The sequence below is a fragment of the Hyaena hyaena genome, unplaced genomic scaffold (genome assembly GCF_003009895.1).
Source record: "Hyaena hyaena isolate Hyena2069 unplaced genomic scaffold, ASM300989v1 scaffold_418, whole genome shotgun sequence".
Taxonomy (NCBI): Eukaryota; Metazoa; Chordata; class Mammalia; order Carnivora; family Hyaenidae; genus Hyaena; species Hyaena hyaena.
Window position 1 is genome coordinate 349,667 of NW_024081051.1, and position 22,385 is coordinate 372,051.

At 46.0% G+C, this 22,385-nt stretch overlaps 1 protein-coding gene across 1 annotated transcript in view; it reads left to right on the plus strand.

The window, feature by feature from the left end:
- FARP1 (FERM, ARH/RhoGEF and pleckstrin domain protein 1) overlaps nt 1-22,385 on the plus strand; it is a 290,026-nt gene that overhangs the window by 187,064 nt on the left and 80,577 nt on the right. The window contains exon 3 of the mRNA XM_039252521.1: nt 8,402-8,506. Within this exon, the coding sequence (XP_039108452.1) occupies nt 8,402-8,506 (105 nt within the window). The remainder of the gene's footprint in view (nt 1-8,401; nt 8,507-22,385) is intronic.

Consider the following 22,385-nt stretch of genomic DNA (forward strand, 5'->3'; position numbering starts at 1 on the left):
TGAGTCCCAGGGAGCTGCATCTGGCCGCCAGTGTCTTTGTTGACTCCAGCTGTTCATACGGCCGTTATTATTGGTGTTGTCCCGTAAGGGGAAATGGTAGGGACACTGTTATGGCTTCCCGTGTGCCCTGATTATGACTCACCATACTTTGCTTCTCTCTCATAACATTTGGAATATTCTTTCTGCTTTTGGGGTTCCATAATTACCCACATGGTTGCCTTGAAATGGATAGTGCTCATTCATTCTGGGACATGCTCCCCGGCCCTTTGCAATCTAGAAAGTTCTACCCTTTAGTCCCGGAGAATTTCCGTACATTTGTGCTTGCATAATTTTGCTTTGCTCTTGGATCTGTCTAGATGTCACATGGTCCACAGGTCGGAACTCTCGAACTGAGCCCATAAATGCCCGTGTCCTTGTCTCGTTGACATTTCTTGGCCATGAGGTTTCATTTTAAGGGGTTTCAACTGTATCTTTAAACTCTTCCAGTGAAATTTTATTTCTGCGGTATGTTTTATATTGCTAAGAGCTCTTGTCATCCAAATACTCCTTATTATAACCTTCTTGGTTTGTTGGCTTTTTATTTTCTTTAGTTATAAACTCTAAGCTATATGGGGATACAAATTACAGTGTTTTAACAAGTGTTTTCCTCCAGCCTGAATTATCAGAAGTACCTGGCCTCTCCCATTTCTGACCCTTTGCGGGGTTTTGTGTAAGGTAGCCACTCCCCTTTCGCAGACTGTCCCCTCTGCTCTGTAATTAGATTTTAGCATCCTTGTCTGCCATCTTCTAGAATTTGGGGGGAATCTCTCACTTACTGTCTCTTGTCTCACTTTCTCTGTTTTCTGTGAATTTATTCTTCTTTTTTTCCTTCCCCCCCCCCCCCACCCTTTCACTGTTCTTTTTTAAGCGGGGTTTCTGGGTATAGTGGAGACACATGTGTTCAGTCGGCCATATTTAGCCACAGACTGACATTCTTTCCATCGTTTATATTAAGCTCTGTCTGGCAGTGGCCTTGTGCTAAATTGTCTAAGAAAAACATGCATTTATGGACAGTTAGGTGGGTTCCTGTGGAATTTCTCAAATTGTACTCTCCTTGAACTTCTGCTTCATTGGCAGCTGCCGGCTGTGTGTGGAGGCGCTAGGAGGGGGTGGGGCCCCTGATGAGCTGCTGGGGTGGGGGGAGCGCATGTGAGTTCTGTGCTCTTCAAACCTGGCTCCCCCCCCCCGCTCCTGCCCCCACCCACCTCACGGGTGGAAGGGTCTCAAAAGAGAATATTTCTTAAAAAAAGATTTCAATTCTAGAACAACACTCCCATCTAGAGCAACCACAGTAAAAAGAGGGACCTCTTTTAACAGCCAGAAAGATTAATTACCTTCCGTGAGTCTAGCACTTGCTGAATGTATTTGATTATCAGGTTAGAGAAAATCTGAAGGCGGGGGTTTTATGTTCTTCCAAATCCACTTACTGGGCTGTTGTTTCTTTGTAGGCTCTTTCTTCCAAAGGGACCGTGCTGGCTGTGACTGCATGGTCTCTGCCCCCCTGTGGCCACGAGGGGAGTAACAGCCCTACGTCGGTGGCTGTATAAGTTTGCTAGAGCTGCGGTAACAAAGTCCCACAGACTGGAGGGCTTAAAACAACTCATTGATTCTCTCACAGTTCTGGAGGCTGCAGGTCCAAATTCAGGGTGTCATCAGGGCCATGGTCCCTCTGGGTCTCTGGGTAGAATCCTTTTTTGCCTCTTTTAGCTTCTGGGGAGGGAGGGAGGTTGTTAATCCTTGATGCTCCCTGGCTCATAACCACATCATTCAGTCTCTGCCTCTGTGGTCACATCGGATCCTCCCAGTGTCTCTGTCTTCACACCATTTTCTTATAAGGAACCAGTCACATCGGGTTAAAGCCCATGCTGACGACCTCATCTTAACTTGATTATATCTCAAAGCCCCCATTTCTACATAAGGTCACGTTCACAGGCCCTGGGAGATAGCACTTCAGCATATCTTTCTGAGGGGCACAGTTCAACCCATATGCATGGGTTTGGCTTTTTTTTTTTTTTTTGGCTATGGTTGACTCTCAAGCTTCACCTCCACGTGAGCCTCCCACAGAAGTGAGAGTGAGACACCCCAGCGCCAGCCTGCCTGCCCCACGTGTCAAGGACCCACAGGTCACTCAGTAGCAACTCATCGACGTGACTGGCACCTTGCTGCTCAAAGCACAGCCTTTGTACCAGCAGCAGCGGCAGCCCTGGGAGCCCAGGAATGCGGGTCCTTGGACTTCACCCCGTGCCTCCGGGACTGGCACCTGCGGCTTACCGAGGCCTGCAGGTGATTGACGGGCACATGAGTCACGTGTGCTCTTCTGAATCCCCTGCAGCAGGGACCCCGGCATGGCCTCTGCCCCTGGGGACGTTCGCAGGCGGCACGCCGGTAGCTGGGCTGTGTATGCCGTGACCCTGCAGAGGCACGTCTGGGGGTTGGAAAACAGGTCCTCCGTCTCCATGTCAGCTCACGCTCTTGCCATTAATTCTTTTTTTTTTTTTTATTCATTTCTAGGAGAGAGAAAGACAGACAGCGTGAGCAGGGGAGGGTCAGAGAGAGAGGGAGACACAGACTCTGAAATAGTCCTGCCATTAATTCTATAAATTAATGTTTTCCCTTCGCAGTAGAAGCAGCGGTAATTGAGAGCTTGTTCTTAGGTGCCAGGGCCTTGGCTAATAACCACTTTGCAATCACAGTTTTGATCTTGCATTGATCCTGGGAGAGAGATGATAATATCTCCAGTCCTATCATGACTCGCATCCTGAGGACTGATTTATGCTCCCCCGCCCTCAATTCGTATACTGAAGCCCTAGTTTTTATTGTGACCATATTTAGAGTAAGGCAGTAATTAAGGTGAGGTGAAGCCCCAATCGAATAGGATTAGTGTTCTGCTAGGAAGAGAGCGCACGCTCTCTCCCTCCCTCCCTAACACAGCACTTACCCTATATTCTTTTTTTTTTTTAACTTTTAATGTTTATTTACTTTTGAGAGAGAGAGAGAGAGAGAGCGCACGCGCGCTCGCAAACATCAATGGGGGAGGGGCAGAGAGAGAGAGAAGGAGATACAGAATCTAAAGCAGGCTCTAGGCTCTGAGCTGTCAGCACAGAGCCCGACGTGGGGCTCGAACCCACGAACTACGAGATCATGTCCTGAGCTGAAGTCAATGTTTAACCCACTGAGCCACCCAGGTGCCCCAGCACTTCCCATATATTCTTTTTTTTTTTTTTTAATTTCTAGGAGAGAGAGAGAGAGACAGCGTGAGCAGGGGAGGGTCAGAGAGAGAGGGAGTCACAGACTGAAACAGGCTCCAGGCTCCGAACTGGCAGTCAGCACAAAGCCCGACGCGGGGCTAGAACCCACGAACCGCGAGATCGTGACCTAAGCGAAAGTCGGACGCTTAACCGACTAAGCCACCCAGGCGCCCCTTCCCATATATTCTTACCATATATTTAGCTGGTTATTTGTCTGTAGCCCTGACTCCTGTGCACGACCCCTCAGGCCAGCATAGTACATCCCCCCCACCTGGTCAAACTCTAGCAAAGAGCCAGGAAGGAATCTGCAGGATTCTAATGCCCTAAGGTTACACTTGCCGAGGGTTAGTGGGTTATTAGGACTTTGAATAATGTTCTAATAGGTATTACTGGTAAGAAAAGGGGTCGAAGGCCTTTGAGAGAAGCCATTCTCTGCTATGCCCTGGTTGTCATGGTTACATTAATCCTAAACCAGAAAAAAAAAATCATTTCCAGAAACAGCTTTCTGAAACCTCAGCAGATGCAAATTTTTAAAACCTGGTCAAAGTTTATCTTTACAGATTTGTGTCTATGAGATTGTTTTTTGAGAGGTTAGAACCTTAGCTTATATCAAGTAGGGGAAATCGTTTGTTCAGATGCTTCGAGGAATTAGGGAGAGAGAGGAAAATACCATCCCCCCAGAAAGAATTGTCTTTATTCTTTTGGAAGAGAAGAAAAATACTCTCACATAAAACTCTATGTAATAGAAATAGCCTGAGGGCATAGATATATTTTAAAGGTACAATAAACTAAAGCAACTTTGATTCACAATTTTGAGTAACTTCCAGCCAAATGTGAATGAATGTTCATACTATTTGTTGTTCAGTATTCAGTGGCCAGACATTCTCCAAGAATGCAAACCTCCTCCTAAAATGTGCTCTTACAGGATTCTATGAAAAGCCCATTCAAAGTAGAGAACCTCAACGTGGACACCGAGTTTGAAACCAGGAACATTATTTGTGCACTGGGCTAAAATTCAAATGCCTTTTGGAGCATCATTAAAAGTAGCCAATAAGAAAAATGTGATTATGTAGTTTCACTAATTGCTGATTTGTTCTCCAGGATAAAACACGCAATTACTATTTGGTGTCTTTTCTGTAAGGCACACATGTCTAGAATACTTGAATCAAGACTGGCTGAGTGTGGGGTTAGCCAGATTGGCAGTTTCTGAGAGGCTGTGAGAGTCTCAGATCCGTTTCCTCCCCTCCAACACAAACACCTGGTGATCTTTAACAAGCTCATTTGTCATAAGATCCTTTCCATGTTAAACTTCCTGACATATATAGGTTTTCAAATGATTTGTAAATTTCTTGGTTTCCCTTCCTTGTGTAACATAGCTTGTGTAGCATTAAATAGAATTGTGTGTCTTTTTTTAAAATTAATTTTCTTAATCTTTATTTTTGAGAGAGAGACAGAGTATGAGGGCGAGGGGCAGAGGGAGACACAGAATCCGAAGCAGGCTCCGGGCTCTGAGCTCTCAGCACAGAGCCTGACATGGGGCTCAAACCCACCAGCTGTGAGATCACAACCTGAGCCCAAGTCAGACGCTTAACCGACTGAGCCACCCAGGCGCCCCCGAATTCTGTGTGTGCCCTAAAGTAAGTTCCCCTTTGAGAAAATACCTTTACGATTCAGTCTTTCTCGGGGTCTCTGCTTTTGCTCTGGTAACTTTCTCCATGCTCTTGCCTACTGCCCCCATTCATACTTCATCAGCTTATTTCTAGATTTGTTTTAGCAGAAGGGCTCATGGTTTTACAGCTCTTTGAACCCCATCACTGGCTTCTCATACAAAGCCTGCCCCAGACGCAAACATTGCAACTACTCCAGCAGTGGTCATTTCATGCCAAACCCGGAAAAGAGCGCTTTGCACAGAGAAATCTTAGCAGAGGTTGGGTGTGCACACGCAGCTGTTCACTCACTCTGCCCGTGCGATCCAGGCCTTCACAGCCACTCTTCCATGAGCTAGTCTTGCCCCTCAATATTTTTCTAAGATCTAATGTTCTAAGAACTCGTTTTCTTGTTCTTAAAGAAGCTGAACCAGATTGTACTGTACATCACCCTCTCTAGTTATTTAAAGATGTCAACCCCATCCTCAGTTACTTTTTGTTTTTTCTTTTCTGTATCTTTAAAAAACATTTTTTTTGTTGTCGTTGTTTTAGAGAGAACATGCACCAGCGGGGGAGGGGCGGAGGGAGAGAGAGCATCTTAAGCAGGCCCCATGCTCTGTGAGGAGCCCAATGTGGGGTTCGATCCCACGACCCTGGGATCACGACCTGAGCCAAAATCAAGAGTCGTATCCTCAACCGACTAAGCCACTGAGGCATCCCTACATTTTTTATCGTGATAAAATATACGTAACATAAAATTTACCATTTCAGCCAGTAAGTAGACAATTTAGTGGCATTAAGTATATTCACAGTGCTATGCAACCAATCCCGCCATCCTTGGTACATACTGCGATGTGATTTTGAACAAAATTACTTTCAGCGTGAAGTTCAGAAACATGCACTGGAGACGAGACTTGAATGATGGGGCAGACTGTTGGAGCTAACTCACCGGAGGAAGTAAAGGAGGGATGATTTTTCTTAGAGAATGAAAGTGAAGTCTTTCCCTCCTTTTTACTTTATTTATTTTGTATTATTTTTTTAGAGAGTGCTTGAGCAGAGAAGAGGGGCAGAGGGAAAGAGAGAGTCTTAAGCAGGCTCCATGGCCAGTGCAGAGCCTGATGGAGGGCTTGATCCCACAACCCTGGGATCATGACCTGAGCCAAAATCAAGAGTCAGATGCTCAACTGACTGAGCCACCCAGGTGCCTGTCTTTTCCTTCTTTATTAGACGTTACTGTTTTTCAATTATTCCTGCCACAGTGCACGTGAAATGATGCCACCAGAGACCCTTAAACCAAGCACTCAAAGAGCCTGCTGAGTTTGGGATTGTCCAGGGAGAACACTGCACACCTTCGGATAACTCCGACTCTCTTCTGGATTTCAGTGATGAGGAACGTGAGAGTATATAAAGTGGCATCTGTTTAAAAAAAAATGCTTAATCGCTGGACACCAAAGCATCTCTGATGGCTCCTTGGACCAGGCTGGGCCAGGCGAATGGACATGCCCATCAATGTATTCATCAGGCTCTTGCTCTTCCTGACCATTGGTCTCCTGTTACTAATTGGTTCCTAAAATGCTCTGCTCCTCTCAGAGGGAAGGTGAAAGTATAAAGGAAGTAACTAGAGGACTATTTTTTTTTTAAAAAACCTTTTTCTTCCAGCATTTGATCCGTGTGGTGGAATTGGATCCATTTTACTAGCGGGTCATTAGGAATCCACCAGGCAGTGAAGACAAAACCATGGCATGTAGGGTAGAAATCGGGGTCTTCTGTATCCTGTTTCTTTCCCTGCAGTTCTGCACATAGAAAATGAACGTGTAGGGGCGCCTGGGTCGCTTAGTCGGTTGAGCGTCCAACTTTCGCTTAGGTCACGATCTCGCAGTTCGTGGGCTCGAGCCCCGCATCGGGCTCTGTGCTGACTGCCAGTTCAGAGCGTGGAGCCTGTTACAGTCTGTGACTCCCTCTCCCTCTGACCCTCCCCTGCTCACGCTGTCTCTCTCTCTCTCTCTCTGTCTCCTAGAAATAAAAAAAAAAAAAAAATGCACATGTAGTATTGATTTCAGCAGGCATTTGAGGAGTGCCAGGTGCTTTGCTGGCCAATAATAATGATGAAGTACAAAGTAGCCCAGAATTTAATTGGAGAGAGAAGCTTGTGTCTACTTAACCATATATAATACTGTGGAATGAGTAAGTTTTATTCATTGATTCATTCCCTTCAAAGTTGGCTGGTCTTCAGGCTCTGTGGATACCGAGATTAATAAAATGCATCCTTACCTTCCATGTGGGTGTGATGGATGAGAATTCGCACAGAGTGGTAGGTGGATGTAAGGAAGAAAGCCAGAATTACTGCCTTATGCGTGGGGGAGGGCAAGGCAACCAGACGGGGGTTCAGCTTCCACAAAATGGACACAGAATCACGAGCTGAAAACTTAGGTCCACACAAAACCCACACATAAATATTTATAGCAGTTTTCTTCTTTTTTTTTTTAAATATAATTTATTGTCAAGTTGGCCACCATATAGTGTGTACAGTGTGCTCTTGGTTTGGGGAGTCGATTCCCATGATGCATCACCCAGTGCTCGTCCCAACAAGTGCCCTTCTCAAGGCCCATTTTAGCAGCTTTCTTCGTAATTGCCTAAACTTGGGTGAACCAAGATGTCGTTCAGTGGGTGAATGGGTAAATAACCTGGGCACGTTCACACAAGGGAATATTATTCAGCAATACGAATAAATGAACTAAGAAGCCACGAAAAGACATCTAGGGACCTATGTGCATAAACCTGAGAGAAAGAAGCCAATCTGAAAAGGCTGCATACCGTATGACTCCAACCCTATGACCTTCTGGAAGAAGTGAAACCAGCAGTAGCCAGGAGTTGGGAGAAGGGGGTGTGGGTTGACGAGGTGGCACATGGTGAATTCTTAGGATGGTGAAACTTTCCTCCTTGATCCATGGTGTCTCCATGATGTTGTATGTTAGGGTGCACGATATTATATGTTTGGCAGGAAGCATAGAGCTGTATAATGCAGAGTAAACCGTAATATCAACTGTGGACTCAGGGTGATGATAATGTATTGGTGTCGGCTCAACATTTGTAACCAATGCACCACATTGATGCAAGATTAAGACTAAGGATTCTGTGCGTGTAGTGAGAAGAGCTATGTCAGAACTGTCTGAACTTGTTCTCCACTTTTCTGTAAGTCTAATACGGCCTTAAAAAATAAAGTATTTCCAAAAAGGGGCTGGTGCCTGGGACCATGATGGGGAGAAAATGGCCAAGAATTATCATCTAAGTGTGAAAACATCCTGGGAATGAGGTGTGTGGTCAGGGGCCTGGTGGTCAGGGTTCTTGAAGGTGGGCCGTGGGAAGCTGAGAAGGGCCGGAAGGTTCAGGAATGAAGAGGTGGGAGTCGTGGTTGGTTTTCAGGTCTGCCTGTCGCAGAGCGGTGACTCCTATTGTCTCTGTTTCCAGCAAAGAGCCCCCGGGAAGGTGTTGCTGGATGCAGTTTGCAGCCACCTCAACCTCGTGGAAGGAGACTATTTTGGCCTTGAGTTTCCTGACCACAAAAAGATCACGGTAGGTAATGGGAAGTTAATATTGATATTTTATTATCCGTTCAGCTTTGGGAAGGGAGGGTAATCAGTCTGGTTCCTTGGGCATACATACGTGTCATAGAAGAAAAACCGCCAGAGAGCCCTCGTTCAACATTTTTTTTTGAAAGCACTGTGCACAGGGGATTAGCAAGTGCAAAGAGAATACTCTGTGGACACCAGCTCCCTCTGACCCTCTCCCCTGCCTTCCCTCCAGGACCCACCATTACCATTTGCTTCTGTTCTGTGCCCTTCTGATAAAAATCCATGTATGTGGATATATATGTGCATATTATTTTTAAGTTCAGTCCTTTCTTCCTCCCTCTCTCCCTCCCTTCCTTTCAAGAGAGAGTAGAGAAGGTGCAGAGGGAGAATTCTAAGTGGACTCTGAACTCTCAGTGCAGAGCCTGATGCTGGGTTGGATCCCATGAACCTCAAGATCCTGACCTGAGCTTGAAATCAAGAGGCTGACGCTTAACCGACTGAGTCACCCGGGCACCCCACATGCATATTTTTGAAACATACTAGGGGCGCCTGGATGACTCAGTCGGTTAAGCGTCTAACTTCAGCTCAGGCCACGATCTCGTGGTTCGTGTGTTCAAGCCCCACATCGGGTTCTGCACTGACAGCTCAGAGCCTGGAGCATGTTTCAGATTCTGTGTCTCCCTCTCTCTCTGCCCCTCCCCTGCTCACATTCTGTCTCTCCCTGTCTCAAAAATAAATAAACATTTTAAAAACTGAAAAAAAAAAAAAAACCACACTAATGTGGGGAAACAACATACAGTGTCTGGTACCTTACACTCTACTTCAGTTAATGTATCATGAAGATCTTTTCCGTGCATAGAATCCCCTTCCTTCTTTTTCTCTGCTGCATGCTGTTCCGCCAAATAGACATGGCCATAATTTACGTCTGTTACAGATAATGGGATATTTAGGTTGTTCCCAGTCTCTTGCTTTTACAACAAAGGAAGCCACAATAAGTACATTCAAGCTTGCCCTTGAGTGTTTCGGTACATGAGATCCAAGGGCATGGGGTTGCCTAATCTGTGGGCTTGATCATTGTAAAATTTGAACAGTAGGTCATGCTTTTTATGAAGGTTTCACCCATTTGAACCCAAAGTTAGAACATAGCTTATTGTTCCTTTTGTCTTTTAGCTAATGGCACTTTTTTAGGGCTGCATCTGAGTCTTTTATTAAACACCTTATGCAACTATGAGTTCATTAGCTGTATTTCTAGTTATCCTTTCACGCAGGATACAAAGTATCTAGAACTTTTGCTAGCCACAGCACCAGGGACCCAGTAACTGTAAGGTGCAGGGAATGTGTGATCCAGGCAGGGTGTCAGGCTTAGTCAGTGACCTGCACAGCACATGTGGGAGGCATTCTCCGCCAGAGCCGTTGGGCAGAGGGGGTAACAAATAACACTGGTGTTCAGGGAATCCTTCCCAGATATTACAAAGCTGAGTCCCATGAGGCCAGTAGGAGTTGATCTAATAGAAGGCATGTTCCATGGGGCGCCTGGGTGGCTCAGTTGGTCAAGCGTCCAACTTTGGCTCAGGTCATGATCTCACAGTTTGTGGGTTCGAGCCCCACATTGGGCTCTGTGCTGACAGCTCAGAGCCTGGAGCCTACTTCGGATTCTGTATCTCCCTCTCTTTCTCTGCCTCTCCCTCACTCGTTCTCTGCCTCTCTCTCTCAAAAATAAATAAACATTAAAAAAATAGAACGTTCTAGTTGGGGGGGGGGACCCAGGTATAAAGAGCAGAAAGCAGCCTGAAGGAACTGGCAAGGAAGGCCAGAGTAGACAGGTAAGGAGGAGAGGCTCGGGTGAAGGAGTGAGAAAGAGGAAACTGAAAAGTAGGCAGGGAGCCACATCTTTTTATACCATTTATACCACAGGACTTTTTATACCATTGCTGTCCAGTAGAAATAAAATATGAGGGCATGAGCACTGGGTGTTATATGGAAACCAACCTGACAATAAACTATTTGTAAGAAAAGAAAGAAAGAAAATATGAGCCACATACATCATTTCACATTTTCTAGTTTTATTTTTTAAAAAGTGAAATTAAAAGTATACGTAACTTAACACGTCCAAAACCAGCATCATTTCAACACGTAATCAATAGCAAAAACTGTGAATAAGCTCTTTCACATTTTTTCATGCAGAGTCTTTGAGTCTGGTATGTATTCCACACCTACAGACCCTCTCGATTCACGCCATCCGTGTTCTAGGTGCTCAGTAGACATGTGTAGCGAGCGGCTGCTGTCATCGGACAGCGCGGCTCTGTACCGGCTAAGGTGCTGGGGCAGCTGGCCGTGTGATTTAAAGGGCACATGGTCTGATCTGACTTACGGGTGAGGAAGAGGACTGGGCTGGGCTGCAGCAGGGCAAGGCTAGAGTCAGGAAGGCCATTAGGGGCTTCCTGTGTTTCAGCTGGAGGCGGAGCAGGAAGGAATTAAGGGAGAACTGAGGTGGGGGGGTGGGGGGGGGTGGCTGGAGCCAGGTGGGTGGATTCAAGAGGTTTTGGGGGAGGAGGCGGTTGACGGTATGCTGAATGGATGGGCTTGTGAGAGAGAGCAGGCTCAGAGCAGCTGGGGTTTCCAGCTTTGCCATCTGGGGGGCCGTGGTGCCAGTCGCTGGAGATGAAAGCCCCACCATGTTGCGAAGGGAGAAAGACGATGAGCTCCGTCCCGGACATGAGGACTCGGGGGCGTCAGTGGGCGTCCCAATGGAGGCATCCAGTGGGCAGTGGGTGTGTTTCCTGGAGCACAGGAAAGAGATCTGAGCTGAAATGGAGATTTGAGAATCACAGGATTATTATTTTTTAATTAGATATTTGTATATTTTGAGAGTGTGTGTATGTCTACACGCATGCAAGCAGGGGAGGGGCAGAGAGAGAGAGGGAGAGAGAGAATCTCAACCATGCTCCTGCTGTTAGCAGGGAGCTCAGCCTCACAAACTGCGAGATCATGACCTGAGCTGAAATAAAGAGTTGGACGCTTAACCGACTGAGCCACGCAGGTACCCCTGTAAGATTGTTTTAAATATTAATCGAAGCTCTGACACTGGATGAGAGTGTAGAGAGTAGAGACGAGGCCAGCGGGGAGCACCAGCATTTAAGGGATGGACAGAGAGGGAAGAGTCCTCAGAGGAGGTGCAGATGGGGAGGAGGAAAGCCAGTGGAGGGACACGTCACGGAGCAAAGGAAGAGAGCGTTGCAAGCAAGGCACAGACAGGAGGCGAGTGGGTAGGTGGTGAATGAGCCAATCTGTCACATACCTAAAAGTGGGTGCAAATAGTGATTTCTTAGCATATTCCTGTCTCCAAATACACTTCGCCATTTCCTCATACTTAAATTAAATCTTAGCCTCCCAGACTCCCCAGTCTTTTTTCCCACATGGCACGTGACCACAGATGGGCCAGATCTAATTCTACATTCTATTTATCCAACAAATTTTTTCTGCCTACACTGTCTCAGTCATCGTGCTTTATACCACAGAAGACACATGATATAAAGTGACAGCAAGAGGTGCTTATGGTTTCCATTCATTAGAAGTGCACAGCTTGAAAGAAAAAAGAAAGTGCACAGCTTGGTAAGAGAGACAAGGAAACTAATAATTACAGTACAGTGTTACACGTTGTGTTGAACATTGTTTCATAAACTTATTTTACCTTAAAATAATGACTCACAACACTGGAGGAAATGCTGTCATTACTTCTGACACCTTTGCCTGAATTACTGCAAGGTCCTAATGGCTTCCTGGTCCTGACTCCACTCTTGCCCTGTTCCGAGCCAGGTAGAGATGCCTTTCTAAACAATAGATAGTAATGGCAAGGGTACTAAGATTCTCAGAATCTGTGCCGTATCTGGGTCAGCTGACTACCTAATGGTGGAGTTGGGATTCTAACTATGGTCTTCTGACCCCAAGTTCAGTGCCTTTCTAGAATTTGCACCCGTGCTGGTGTCTTAACTTCTATCACGCTAGATTCTTATGATCTCACTGCTTTCTTGTAATACCTTCAGCTGCAACATACAGAAAGCCTAACGATGGGCAAAAGAATAGGAGTTTATTTGTCGCATGTAACGCAAAAGCCACCACGTGAGTGCTTACCACATGCCAGACTGTTGTAGTCCCTGCAGACATAACAGCTGACACGGCCCATATTCTAAAGCAGGGATCAGTACACTTTGGAAAGGGCCAGATAATAAATACTATAAGAAGGCTTTGCAGGCCGTGGGGTCTCTGCTGCAGCTACTCAAGTCTGCCCTTACAGTGCAGAAGCAGTTGTGGACTATATGTAAATGAATAGATGTGGCTTTGTTCCAATAAAACCTTATTTATGATGCGGGAAGCCACCATTTGCCAACACTTGCCCTGGAGAGTGATAACTTATTGCAAGGTAGCATATTAGTTTTACCTAAAATATTTCATTCATTCCGGGAAAGGCCCATCACATACCCTTTTCTGATGAGGAAGCTAAGGCTTAAAGAGGTTAAGTCATTGTCCAAAGGTACACAGCTAGGAAATGCTTTGATTCAAGTTCAGTTCTGTCTAAACACAAGCTCATGCTCTCCATCACCCTTCCATTCTGACAGCATTTCTGTATTGTGCTCTCTGTCAATTACAAAAATCCCAACCAGACAGCTAATTTCATAAAATTTAAGAAACATGTTGTTTTGACAGAATTGATCTGTGGTGTTAGATGAGGCGGTCGAGGTGACTGGAGAAGGGTACAAGGAGGGACTCTGAGACCATTGGCCATGTCCTGTTTCTTAATCTGGGTGCCGGTTCTGTGCATGCAATCAGCATGTAAAAATTCAATGAACTGTACACTTAACACATGTGCACCGTGCGTGTATAAAACATCAATAATGGGTGCCTGGGTGGCTCAGCATGTTAAGCATTGACTTTGGCTCAGGATATGATCATAGGTTTGTGAATTCGAGCCCCATATCAGGCTCTGTGTGGATATCAGTGTGCAGCCCACTTCAGATCCTCTGTCCCCCTCTCTCTGTTTGTCAAAAAGAAACATTAAAAAAAACAAAAACACTAAAATGTCAGTTAAATTTTATCCCCCAAATGCAATGAAATAAAAGTATAGAGGAGCTTAGTAAAGGTGCTTAAAAATTTAAGATGGGTATCTAGTAGTTTCTGTTGCCTTCCAGATTCTGTTGATTTCTAGCGGGGCGGTATGTTGTAGCAGCCCAGGAAAGGGGGCTCTGCAGGTCAGGCTGTCAGCCCTCCCATCACTGGAGCTGGGTGACCGGAGCAGGGGCTGGCCTTGCCGAGCCTCGCTCTGCTCATGGGTAGAAACGCGGGAACAGTGCCCAGCTTGTGGGGGGGTTGAAAAGATCACATGTGATAATATCTATCAGCGTCATGTGACCCTGTGTCTGGGACCTGTTCAGGTGTTCAGAAAGTATTAGTTACGGGAACTCTTCTCGTTCCCCTTTTTTATTTTTTATTTTTTTAATATTTTATTTATTTCTGAGAGAGAGAGAAAGAGACAGTGTGAGCAGGGGAGGGTCAGAGAGAGAGGGAGACACAGAATCTGAAACAGGCTCCAGGCTCTGAGCTGGCAGTCAGCACAGAGCCAGACGCGGGGCTCGAACCCACGAACCGTGAGATCATGACCTGAGCCGAAGTCGGACGCTCAACCGACTGAGCCACCCAGGTGCCCCTCCCCTTTTTTAAATTGTCAAAAACAGCTAACATAAGAGTTACTACATTCACTATCTTGAAGTGGACGGTACGTAGCGTTCACCGTATCCACGTTATGCCTCATCTTAAAAACCTCCAAGTCCATGCCCATTAAACAACTCCCTTTTCCTCCCGCAGCCCCTGGCAGCCACCAATCTACTTTCCGTTTCTGTCCGTTGGACCCCTCTAGATCCCTCTAAGTGGATTCCTACTGGGTTCGTCTTTTTGTGCCTGGCTTCCTTCACTGCGCACGATGTGAGGCTCCTCCGCGGGGTAGCGTACAACAGGACGTCCGTGCTTTCTGAGGCTCAGTGATACTCTGTTGAATGGCCGTACCACGTTTTGTGTACCTGTTCATCTCCTGGTGGACCCAGGCTGCTTCCACCCGCCGGTGGTTGTGGAAAACACTGTGGTGCGCACGGATGTGTCGTCATTGGTTTTTAAATGCTCCTCTTGTGAGTATCACCATTGTCCGGCTTCCTTTGGGCCACTTACTTCTCTTCCCGAACCACAGGGGAGCGTGGTGGGTCTCAACACATCTGAGCGTGCGCTGTGGCAGCTGGCTTTGCCATGGGCCTGTGCACGTTGCGTGGAAAACTAGGGTCCCCAGAGTCCCTGGCACACACAGTTATGGACCTTTGTGCCCAGATGGCAGGTTCAGGCAGCTCATGTCGCAGCCCAGCCTTGTGCTCCTTGTCCTGTTTCCATCGCGTGAAGCGCCCACGTGAGGGCGTGCTGTTCCGTAAGGGTTTGAAAAAGCCTGAGGGAGAGAAGGAGCGCTTTCTGTGGTCGAAGATGTGTTTCTCGAGATGGGAAATAAACTGGTGATAATTAGTAATCAATTATGCGCTCCCCTTAATTAGACTTGCCCCGTGGCTTGCCAGTTAATAGAGTTGGTTGCTGTGTTTACATGCACGTTTGGTCTGCCCTTGGCCTTGAGTGCAGGAAGCCGTGCCCATGAGAGTGCCCCACAGTAGCAGAGAAGGCAGCTTTTTTATGCATTGGTCTTTCCGTGGCAGAAATGCTATTGATCCTGGGAAACAAGACTCCGTAGTTAGTACGAGAGCTAATTGGTAGCTGGAGTGTGAAGACTGGTAAAAGGCCAGAAAAACAGTAGCTTGCCATTGGAGCGAACTCGAAGACCTTGACCCCACTGCCCTTGAGCTTCCTCTGTGTACCACGGACTCTGCTGCACACCTGAATGAGTCTCATTTGTTCTTCTTATGAGAGGTTGGCAAAAAGCCAGACAGTAAGTGTGTTAGGCTTTGCAGCCCATCCCATCTCCATGGCAACCACCCAACACGCCACCTCAGCATAAAAAGAGCCACAGATAATATTTAAATAGATGTGCATGGTTGTGTACCAATAAAACTTTATTGAGGGGCACGGATATTTGAATTTCAGAGTTTTCATGTCATGAAATACACTCCTTTGTTTTTTTCTGTCCAATCATGAAAAGTGTAAAGGCCGGTCTTGGCTATAACCAAAGCACATGATAGTCAGGATTGGCGCAGGAGCCTTAGTTTGCCAATCTCTGTGTTAAAATATTTCTCTGAGGTAGAGATTTTATCATCTCCATGTTACAGTGAGAAAATTCAGAGAGGTCACTTGCCCAATACTTAACGGTGAGCTGTATAACCAGGTTTATAACCAGGATTTTCATACCTGCCTGTCTCAGCAAGCCATTCTCTGCTACGCTTGGCCCATCTCAGAGAGCTGCAGAGCTACATGAGCCTCAGTGCTGGAGATAGGTGTATAATAAGATTTATCTCACCAGCCTGTTGAGGATCCCGGGGAAAGCGTACATTGTGGCTTGTAAATCTCTGTTCAAACATTTGTTTTGTCATATAGCAGCTGGGCAGCTACTGAACCTCTTTGATGTTGTACTTTATCTGGAAAATGGGATTAATAAGTGACGATTTTACAAGATTGTCATGAGGATTAATTCTGATACTTTACAGTCATGAGCCCAGCAGGATTCCTATGCGTGGGAGGTACTCAGATACCTGTTGTATCTCGTGCTTGCGTTCCAGCTCAGAAACCAGTGACGTTGGATAGAACAGTTCCAGTGTCTAATACAGGCAGGTACAGCTCAGGAAGAAGGTTGGCATCTTCTTGTTTATTTCATATTCTTCTCTGTGCCCAAAGAGAAGTTTTGCCCTTGGTAGGTGATTCAGCCTGCCCTAACGAAATACCGCCGCCTAGGGGGCTTGAACAACACACATTTCTTTCTCACTGTTTTGGAGGCTGAAAGTCTGTGACCAGTGTGTCGGCACAGTCAGGTTCTGGTAAGGATTCTCTTTCTGGCGTGTAGATGGTTACTTCTCACTGTGTCCTCACATGGCAGAAAGAGACCGAGATCTCCCTCCTTTTATAAGGCCACGGTCCTATCCTTTGATGACTTTATTAAACTTTAATTAAGTTGTGAACACCATATCTCCAGATCTAGTCACATTTCGAGGTTAGGGCGTCCACGTAGGAATTTGGAGAGGCGCATTTCACTCTATAGCTGCAGACGGGCTTTCTAGGGGCTTGAAGCAAGAGAAACCACGGCTGCCTCCCTTGCCTGTGGTTTCCCAGCCCCACTGGGGTCAGACAGACTTCCGTCCTGTATGCTTAGTAGCAGTCTCCTGACCTTGCTTCTTCCCCGGGGGGTCTGAAGGCATCATGGCCAGGAGGGGCTCTTTGTGCAAACATGTACAGGATAAAGACGAGCTGAGCCACAGACAGAAGTTTGGGGATCTAGCAGAAGCGAGGCCATGGAGTGCCTCATGGAGTGCTGTCATCTTTGTTCCTTTGTACATAATGTCTTTTTTCTCTGACTGATTATTTATTTATTTATGTGTATTATTTTTGAGAGAGAAATTGTAAGCAAGGAAGAAGGACAGAGAGAAAAAGAGAGAGAGAGAGAATATCCTAAGCAGGCTCCATGCTCAGAGCTTGATATAATACGGCTTGATCCCATGATCTTAAGATCATGACCTGAGCTGAAATTAAGAGTCAGACACTCAATCAACTGAGCTACCCGAGTACTCCATATCTGGCTGGTTTTAAGACTGCCTTTTTATTGCGGTTTTTGAGCAATTTGATGATGGTATGCTTCCATGCACTTTTCTTCACATTTCTTAGGTTAGGGGTCTTCTGAGCTGTTTGAATCTGTTGGGGTTACAGTTTTCATCAAATTTGGAAATTTTTCAGCTGTTATTTCTTTGCATCTTTTGTCCTGTTTTTTGCACCTCCACTGCCACCTCCTCTCCTTTGTGACCCCAGTGCCATGCGTGTTAGGTGCCTAAAGTTGTTCTACAGTTCTCTGATGCTCTATTAATTTCTTGGTAATTTCTTTCTATTTCATTTTGAATAGTTTCTGTTGCTGCACCTTCAAGTTCATTAGTATTTCTTCTCCAGTGTCTAATCTGATTTTCTTCTCGTCAACTGTGTGTGTGTGTGTGCACACGCGTGTGTGCGCGCACATGCGCACGTGTGTTTTAATCTCCTAGTGTGGTTTTTCTCTCTAGAGGTTTCATTGAGACTTTTTGTATCTTCTGTATCTCAACTTTGAACCTAAGGAATACAGTTATAATAACTGTCTTTATATCCTTCTTCTGCTAATTCTAACACTTGCATTCCATGTCAGAGTGTGTTATTTTGGTTTTGTCTGATTATGGGTTTTTCTGCTTTCTTGTATATCTGGTGATTTTCTTTATTGGGTGTCAATATTGGGAGTTTTACCTTGTTGAATACTGGATAGTTTTATATTCCTATAAATTTTTATTGAGTGTTCTGGGATGCAATTAAGTTATTTGGAAACTATTTAACCCTCTCAGATCTGGCTTTTAAGATGTATTTGATGGGTCTGGTATAGTGTATAGTTCAGGGTTAATTATTCCTTACTGCTAAGGGATGGCTCTTCAGTACTCTGCCCAATGCCCAGAATCCTCAGGTTGCCTGATCTGGCTGCTAAGAGTCGGTAGTGTTGTTGACTCTGTGAGCTCCTGGCATTGATACCTTGAATCTTTTCATTGCTTCTTTCTCCCCATTCTTCAGTACTTTCTTCACAAGCTGACATTGATCAGTATTCAGCTGATTACTCAAAAGGAACTTTCTGTACTCTTCCAAATGATCTTTCTGGAGGGAGCTTTCTAGTCTTTGTTACTACCCCCATGAATCTCTGCGCCACCTTTTCAACGCATGGATTTTGCCAGGTTTTTCCTCCCTGTACCACAGCCTAGAAACTTGCTGAAGGCAGACGCCTAGGACAAGAGTAGGGATCATGATCTTATTTTCTTGTCTCTCAGAGATCCCTGTTTCTCATTGTCTGGTGTTTTGTTCTTTGTTGTTGTTTTTTCCTGTAGAAAGATAAATCCAGTCTCTGTAAATTTACGACAGAATCAAAAATCTCTAATAGGTGTAAAAAGAAAGCCACACTTCACATTAATATGAAAAATTACATTTTAACAAATTATTACAAACAAAAATTCAAGGTAAAGTTATTGGAATCAGCTTGTGGAAAGACTACTTTGTTGCAATGAATTCTAGACACTGGATAATTTTCTACCACATTTTATCTGGCTCCTATATATTGGTGGCATTGATGAAATATTTCTGTTGTATGCAGGTTTGATTTTTAAACCTGAAGAGGAAAGCTGAGCTTTTGTCGCGTCTGTTAGCCTTTAGAGGGACAGCATATTGTGTTACAGAAAAAGCACAGGTTTGGGGTCAAACGAACTTGATGTTGAATTCCAGCTATGTGTGACCTTGGGTAGCTTAAATAAGCTTTCTGAGCTTGGCTTCCTTCCTGTGTAAAATGACCACATTGTTAGGAGCATTAAATGAAGACGTATAAAGCACCTGTTTAGTGCCTGACACACAGGATGTGTCCAGGCAATAGTCTCTTCCCAGTGCCCTCCCTGAGTGATATCAAGTAACTGCATCTCTCTCAAATATTTTAGTTGCCTGCAAACTCTACCTGAAATGTCACTCACCAAAATGATAGGGGCTAAAGATGTTAGGGAAAGAAGAGAAACCACTTCAGGAGCAGTGGTTTATCTTGCCCTGCCTTTCATAACCAGGCAGTAAAGTGTTTCTTCTCACTTAACACTAACATTAACAGAAGACCAGAGGAAAATAGGGAGCCTGACTGAAATGTAGGCAAACGGGAGAACACTGGGCTGGAAAGCTGTGTTGAAACCAAATTGTGAAAGATAGATGTTACGGGTTGAGTTGTGTCTGCCCGAGATTTGTGTGTTGAAATGGTAACACGCAGTACCTCAGAGTAAGACTGTTCTTGAGAATAGGGCCTTTATTCTTTTCAAAATAGTTCATTATCAAGTTGGTTTCCGTATAACACCCAATTCTCATTCCCAAAAGTGCCCTCCTCCATGCCCATCACCCCCATCCCCTCCCCCCCACCCCCATCAGCCCTCGGTTTGTTCTCGGCGTTCAAGAGTCTCATGGTTTGCCTTCCTCTCCCTCTCCCCAACTATTTTTCCCCTTCTTCTCCCCCACGGTCCTCTGTTAAGTTCCTCCTAATCCTCCTATACGTGCAAACATATGGTAGCTGTCCTTCTCTGCCTGACTTATTTCACTCAGCATAACACCCTCAAGGTCCATCCATGTTGCTACACATGGCCAGATTTCATTGTTTCTCATTGCCATGTAGTATTCCATGGTATAGATAAACCACTTCTTGATCCATTTGTCCATTGACAAATGGATTTTGTCAATATTAGGCTCTTTCCATGTTTTAGCTATTGTGGAGAGTGCTGCTATGAACATTGGGGTACATGTGCTCCTATGCCTCAGCATTTCTGTATCCCTTGGGTAAATTCCTAGCAGTGCTATTGCTGGGTCATAGGGGAGTTCTATTGTTAATTTTTTGAGGAACCTCCACACTGTTTTCCAGAGGGGCTGCACCAGTTTACATTCCCACCAACAGTGTAGGAGGGTGCCCATATCTCCACATCCTCGCCAGCATCTAGAGTCCTCTAATTTGCTCATTTTGGCCACTCTGACCAGCGTGAGGTGGTATCTCAGTGTGGTTTTGATTTGGATTTCCCTGATGAGGAGGGATGCTGAGCATCGTTTCATGTGTCTGTTGGCCATCTGGATGTCCTCTTTGGAGAAGTGTCTGTTCTTATCTTCTGCCCATTTTTTCATTGGATTGTTTGTTTTTTAGGTGTGGAGTTTGGTGAGTTCCTTATAGATTTTGGATACTAGCCCTTTATCTGATATGTCATTTGCAACTATCTTTTCCCATTCATCGGTTGCCTATTAGTTTTCTGGGTTGTTTCCTTTGCTGTGCAGAAGCTTTTAATCTTGATGAGGTCCCAATAGTTCATTTTTGCTCTTGATTCCCTTGCCTTTGGGGATGTGCCAAGTAAGAAGTTGCTGCGGTGGAGGTCAAGGCGGTTGTTTCCTGCTTTCTCCTCTAGGGTTTTGATGGTTTCCTGTCTCACATTCAGGTCCTTTATCCATTTGGAGTTTATTGTTGTGTATGGTGTGAGAAAATGATCTAGTTTCATTTTTCTGCATGTTGCTGTCCAGTACTCCCAGCACCATCTGTTAAAGAAGCTGTCTTTTTTCCATTGGATACTCTTTTCTGCTTTGTCAAAGATTAGTTGGCTGTACATTTTTGGGCCCAATTCTGAGTTCTCTATTCTAGAGAATAGGACCTTTAAAGAGGTGGCTAAGGGGCACCTGGGTGGCTCAGTCAGTTAAGCTGACTTTGGCTCAGGTCATGGTCTTGCGATTCATGAGTTTGATCCTCGCATTGGGCTCTGTGCTGACAGCTCAGAACCTTGAGCCTGCTTTGGATTCTGTGTCTCCTTCTCCCTCTCCCTCTCTTTCTCTGCACCTCCCCTGTTCACTTTCTATCTCTCTCTCTCAAAAATAAATAAAGATTTAAAAAAAAGAGGTGGTTGGGGGTGATGGGCATGGAGGAGGGCACTTCTGGGGATGAGCACTGGGTGTTGTATGGAAACCAACTTGACAATAAACTATTTATAAAAAAAAAAAAGGGGGGGTGGTTAAATTAAAATGAAGCCATTAGAGTGGGCCCGAATCCAACTGACACTTGTCACCTTACAAAGAGGAAATTTGGAGATACTGGAGACACTGGGGCATATGTGCACAGAAAGGTGGTCGTGGGCATGCGTGTCCAGAAGGCAGACATTTATTTGCAAGTCACGGGAGGTCTCCGGAAAAACCAAACCCACGACACCAGGAGCCTCCAGGACTGTGAGGACATAAATGTCTGTTGTCCAAGCCACCGAGTCTGTGGTTGTTGGGCATGGTGGCCCCAGCGGCCTCTTTCCTATAGGCCATCAAACCCCAGCAGGGGAAGTTCAGTGAGTTTTACTGACTGGAATGACCTTTCTAGAAATCCACTCATTTAAACCAGATCCCTGTATAGGCCGGTCACATGGGTGTGCAGGTGTGCTCTGGAGCCCAGTCGCAAGGGGTTCGAGCAGGGACGTGTGGTCCTGGTAGAAGGGACCCATACGGTTGTGACCATCCGGACTCCATCGGCCAGGAAGGAAAGGTGACGGTGCCCTTGTTGCCTTTTTAACTTGTCTGCACCTCATCCTGTTCTGCTTAGGCTGAGTGAACAAGTGATTGGCCTAAGATGACCTTAGTCTAGTTCACCTGCTTCCCAGGGCCTTGCCCGGATATCAAACTTCAGTCCTTTGCCTCTGGTCAGGCAGCAACCCGATTTTTCTTCATCAGTGTGACTGGTAGGCGGGGAGGTTCCCAGAGGCCCTGAGCTCTCGCCCGGCGGGTGAGCTGTGCGGTGACCCACGGCTGTAGCGCTCCGGCTGCAGAGCTCGACCCGACAGGCGGAGTCGGGCCGGCCTGACGCTCCCAGCCCTGCGGGTTCTAACCCCGCGTGCTCCGCTGGCTCCGGCCGGTGATTGTGTTTGACGCTTTCCACGGCGATGCCAGAAACAGCCGAGGGAGGTTTTAAAACAATTCATGAAATTGGCAACTCCGTGTTGCCAGAGCACAGCCGTTTTGTCCCGAGTGGTTTGCGGAAGCTGAGGAGGAGCTGGCGGCGGGGAAGGTTCTCGGAGACGGTACCCCGAGGCGGTCGGGAGAGCGCAGGGCGGGCAGCCCTGGGAAGTCCCACCGGAGATCTCCAGTTAGTTCCTCCCGGCCCCTGC